At 38.6% G+C, this 5474-nt stretch overlaps 1 protein-coding gene across 2 annotated transcripts; it reads right to left on the reverse strand.

Annotated features, from left to right (window-relative positions):
- Positions 1-2249: 2249 nt before the first annotated feature.
- Positions 2250-5246, reverse strand: LOC112998759 (uncharacterized). 2 transcript variants are annotated; one of them, XM_041007861.1, is made up of 4 exons: positions 4928-5246; positions 4666-4784; positions 4452-4535; positions 2250-4354 (listed from the first exon to the last, which is right to left on the reverse strand). In XM_041007861.1, exon 4 carries the CDS (start codon positions 3352-3354, stop codon positions 2350-2352), a length of 1005 nt encoding a protein of 334 aa, XP_040863795.1. In that variant the 5' UTR covers positions 3355-4354; positions 4452-4535; positions 4666-4784; positions 4928-5246; the 3' UTR covers positions 2250-2349. The 2 variants fall into 2 exon arrangements, with proteins under 2 accessions (XP_040863795.1, XP_040863794.1); XM_041007860.1 differs by having other exon boundaries at positions 4452-4542.
- Between the last annotated feature and the right edge of the window lie 228 nt (positions 5247-5474).

Here is a 5474-nt window from a genome sequence, read left to right on the forward strand (position 1 = left end):
ATTTTGCCACTATCTTGTACATGCACCCAATTAAGGAGATGGGTCTATACTCTCCCAAATGTTGTGGGTTTGATATCTTGGGAATAAAAGCTATAAAAGAAGCATTACAACCTTGGGGAATAACACCATTAGCATGAAACTCATGGATATATCGAAATATATCATGCTTTAATGTATCCCAGAATTGCTTTATGAATCTGAAATTAATGCCATAAGGACCTGGGCTCTTATCATTGCCACATTCCCAAAATGCATTTTGTATTTCTATCTCCTGAAAAGGGGCCACAAGCATGGCATTCTGCTGTTGGTCTATGGTTTTGAAAGTAATACCATCAATCTTAGGACTATGACTATCTGCTTCTTGAAATCTCTTGGAGAAGAAGCTTCTGATTTCTTCCTTCACCTTGTTAGGTTCATCTATCCATATACCCTCAATGAGTAGTCCTTTAATGCAATTTCTGTTTCTATTTGCATTCATCCTGATATGGAAATATCTGGTGTTACAATCTCCCTCCTTTAGCCATCTTGATCTAGATTTCTGCCTTAGCAATGATTCATGGGCTTGGGCAGCCACCCACAAATCTTCCTGCAACTGCTTTCTTTTACAAATTTCCAAATCAGTCATCTGTCTATGCAATGTGTCCTCCTCTAGCTTATTTAGCTCCTCTTCCAGGTTCTGGACTTTTTTAAAGCTATCCCCATATTCTTCCTTGTTCCATATCTTTAGTCTGCATTTCAGCCTTTTGATTTTTTTCTTTTAATACATATGCTCCCCATCCTGAAACTTGGACAGAATTCCAGCATTGATTTACTACTTCTCTAAAGGACTTATCTGTTAACCAGCAATTTAATATCCTAAAAGGTTTAGGACCCCAATCAACATTGTTAGCTCTAAGTAGAAATGCTGCTTTGGAGGCCCCTCTTCTAATCCTCTCTAACCCATGTACTTGGAAGTCAGAATTCTGCTCCAAAATTGGTCTGGTTGCTGAAACATCAACCATTTCCATTTAATTAGAAGAGCTTTGTTGAGAGCCTTGATGTCTTTGATTCCCAATCCTCCCCTTTCTCTAGAGGCACACACTTGACTCCAAGCCACCCAAGCTATCTTCTTCCCTTCTAGATTACCACCCCAAAGAAAGTTTCTTTGAATGGCAATAAGTCTATTAATCACTGCTGTAGGGGCTCTGAAAAAAGACATAAAAAACAAGGGCAATGCTATTAAGACAACATTAATTAAAGTGATTCTGCCAGTCATTGATATACTTCTCTGGTTCCATTTATTCAGCCTAGCCTCGAATTTTCTTATTATAGGCTCCCACACCACCTTCCTTCTCGGATTGATTCCTATAGGTAGCCCTAGATAGCAGAAGGGAAAATGCAGAGGGCCACAGTTCAAGTAGTTAGCAGCAAGTCTGCACCACTCCTCAGATTGCCCAATTGCTCCAAATTGGGTCTTAGCAAAATTGATTCTCATGCCAGAAACCATCTCAAAGCTTCTAAGAATAGCCTTGATAACTTTAACATAATCCATTGAAGCTTCCCCAAAAAAGATAGTGTCATCAGCAAATTGAAGGATATTCACTGCAACCTTGTTCTTCCCCACCATAAAGTTGTGGAAGCAGTGTTTGGATATTGCTTCCTTCATCATTCCTGTCAAACGTTCAACAACCAAGTCAAACAATAAAGGGGCCAAAGGATCCCCTTGTCTCAAACCTCTTTGAGGCTTAAATTCAGTAGTTGGGCTTCCATTAACTACGATAGATATAGAGGCTGATGTGAGGCACCCCTTGACCCAACTAATCCACCTGTCATGAAACCCCATTCTTCTCATCATATAAAAAAGGAATTTCCAAGACACATAGTCATAGGCTTTTTCGAAATCCACTTTAAACACCAAGCAAGACCTCTTTGACCTCCTAGCCCCCTCAACAACCTCATTAGCAATCAGAACTCCATGGAGCAGCTGTCTACCCTTGACAAAGTCTGACTGCCTTTCATCTATGAGGTGATTCATGACTTTGCTAAGCCTATTAGTTAGAATTTTAGCAATGACTTTGTAGACACATTCTATGAGGGATATGGGTCTGAAATCACTAATATATTGAGGGTCCTTAATCTTAGGGATAATGGCAATGAATGATGAATTGAGACCCTTAGGAAAAGCAACGTTCACATGAAATTCTGCACAAAACCTTAGAAACTCAGGTTTCAGATCCTTCCAAAAATGATTAATAAACCTAAAATTAAACCCATCTGGCCCTGGGCTTTTGTCACTGCCACAAGCCCACACTGCACTAGAAATCTCCTCCTCTTTAAAAGGCTCAACCATCAACTCTCTTTGGTTTGAAGTCAAGACATTAAAAGAAACACCATGTAGATTAGGTCTGAGCAGATGAGGTTCAGAAAACTGTTCTGAAAATGCTGCAAAATTTTAGCCTTAATCAGATTAGGGTTTTCTACCCAGATACCATCAATCAGCATCCCCCTTAAGGAATTTCTCCTCCTGCTGTGATTAATAATTTTGTGAAAGTAAGAGGTATTGCTGTCTCCCTCTTTGATCCATTTGCTTCTTGATTTCTGTCTCATAATAGACTCATGAAGAGTAGCCTTTTCCCAAAGGTCAGCTTGAGTTTTCTTGAGCTCTTGGACTTGCTGGTCAGAAGGCTGAGTTGTCATAGAGTTTTCCAAATCATTTAACTTTTGTTGGATCTGCTTCACCTTGTTGCCCAAGTCTCCAATATTGTCTTTACTCCAATTTTTCAACCTTTGCTTGAGGTTCTGAAGTTTGCATTTTAGAGCATAACCACCCCACCCCCTAGGCTGAGTTTCAGACCAGCAATCCCTAACCACCTTCTGATAGTCTTTATTCATTAACCAACCATCATAAACCTTAAAAGGCTTAGGGCCCCAATCAATGCATTTAGAATACATAATGACAGGACAATGATCAGAGTAATTCCTTTCAAGGTTAAATTGGGAGCTATCAGGCCACTTAGATAACCATTCATAAGAGACTAGCACTCTATCCAATTTGCTTTTGCATGATCCATTTGGCCTAACCCAAGTAAAGGGCTTACCCATACAAGGAATGTCATCTACCTCCATAACAGCAAGCCAATCATTGAATTCAGCTATAAGATTAGTATCTGGATTACTGTGATTGCTTCCCATTCTTTCAGAGGGATGTCTAACACAATTAAAATCCCCTACAAGACACCTGCAATTAACTTGGAACTGAATCTTCCTTCTACTTAAACTCTGCCACAACTGTCTTTTACCTTCTATATCACAAGGAGCATAAATATTGGCCACAACAACTCTCTGCATGTCAGCCAACCAAACCCCTTCCAACATAATGAACCCCTTTTTCAGAAATTCTGAAATCAACCTGGAAGTTTTTGTTATTCCAAACACACAGCAGCCCCCCAGCAGTGTTCACAGCTGGGTGCCATTCCCAAGCAATATCTGGGTGCCCCCACAAGGCCTGGCAAGCTGCCTTATCAAAAGAGTCCCTCTTTGTTTCTTGCAAACAGAGAAGGTCCACCTTCAGCTTCCCAACCAAATTCCTGATAGATGCCCATTTAATACCTCTACCCAGCCCTCTAATGTTATAGGATAGAATATTCATCTATGGGCTTTCCTATTACCCAACTCCATAGCTTCTTTTCTGTCTCTGGATTTCATATTGGCATAGTTTTGGATAAAGTCAGAATGGTCTATATCTGCCTCCATGCCTATGCTTTTTCCCATATTCCATAGTTGCTGAGCCTCTTCCCACACCTTTGTATTGCACTCAATTTTACTTTTTAACCTCCTTTCTGCTTCAAAATGACTCTGGTTTTGGGCTTTGTCCTTGGTACTTATAATATGACTAGACACAAAATTTGTGAGTACTTTAGTACCTGTGCACATAAGTGTATGCTTGCATGTGTCTCCAACATAAGTGTATCAATGCTACATAGCAAATTAAATAATAGCCATTTAATTAGGATTACAAGGCAGCCAAATAAAAGGTACTGCACGCTTTCCTTAACCACAAAGTCAAACCAGTTCAATATTCTCTCTTTAAAATCTGTTGGGATTTTTGCATCCCTTTTCAAACAAACCAGAAATACAGAGTTGTTATGCAGAATTATAAGTGACAAAATAGAAGCCATTACACATATAGATACCAAACTATATTCGTGGATATGATATATAACGTGAAAAAAACTCATATCAAGCATTAATTCCATCTCCGGGGTTAAGTTTCATAGACCCCAAGTTGGCCACGTGAAACTGTGATGCATACTTATTGGAAGAAGCTTCTATCACTGGCGGTTCATTCAGAAATGCCCAGCTGCTTTTGGTCCACCTGCATTAACCCCAATCATTTTCTAAAATATTAATCATTTAAAGGGATTCATAATAATACACCAAATTGTGCAATTACTATCTGTGATTTAATTTACCAGGCATTTTTCTTGATAAGATGCTCTAAACTTTTCTGGTCAACGTCCATGCCTAAGGATTAATTTCTCCTCAAATTTTCGGGCCTGCCCACTATCCATCATAAACATCAAAATATATTACTAGCTTTTATATATATGTGTGTGTGTGTGTGAATTTCTGACACATAGAAGGGGGAAAAATGTAGAGATGTAGTTAATTTCAAAGTTAAAAAACCTGAATAGTCTCAGACAGTTTGGACATAGCTCTGAGGTGTTCTAACTCTGTCTCCTTCTTTACTCTCCAATAAGCATTAATTTCTTCTTTGGTGAGTGATCGATTCCTCTCTATTGTAGCTGCAACAATAACAAATTTTTCCTCCATCAGAAATCACAAGTGATTTATGATCTAGATTCGACCAAGAGGTGAAGCATAAGTGCATAACATAATACGAGAAAGAAACAACACTAGTACTAATTAATTAATTAATTATCTATACCTCATTCAGGATCCAAGATCAGAGAGTCCCATCCTGCCATAAGAGAACCCATTGTATTTGTTGCTGAATTAATTTCTTTATCGTAACAAACTTAGCAACTAAGCCACACTAGCTCCTCCAATGCCTTTCTAAATCGATGACCTGTTTCTTGATATATATATATATATATATATAAGTGCTGGTCAATGTAGTGACGAAGCTCCGGATTGTTTCTCTATTTTGTTCTTATCTCTTGGCAAGGTTTTTAGATTGTGATGAGTGGACAAAAGTGTCACATCCATAGGTTTTGGATGTTAAGGGATAATGATGATGATAATGATCCTACTGTGAGTCAATTATCTCAAAGCAAAGCAAGGCAGTATTTCCATTTCGTTCTAAAGTAGCATAAACCACTATGCAACAAGTAGAGAATTAAGTGGGAAACTTCATCAGTTTTTGATCCCGTAGTTGCTTGAACTGGCTTTTCCTTAGAATGAACACGATTCTTTTCACTCTCTGCTAGTTCAGACCCAAAGGAAAAATTAATTTCACAATGGATGCAAAACAA

This window comes from Glycine max, chromosome 13 (assembly GCF_000004515.6).
Source record: "Glycine max cultivar Williams 82 chromosome 13, Glycine_max_v4.0, whole genome shotgun sequence".
NCBI lineage: Eukaryota > Viridiplantae > Streptophyta > Magnoliopsida > Fabales > Fabaceae > Glycine > Glycine max.

Coding starts and splice junctions, on each gene's coding strand:
- LOC112998759 (XM_041007861.1), bottom strand. CDS start 3,354: ATGTTGGAAGGGGTTTGGTTGGCTGACATGCAGAGAGTTGTTGTGGCC.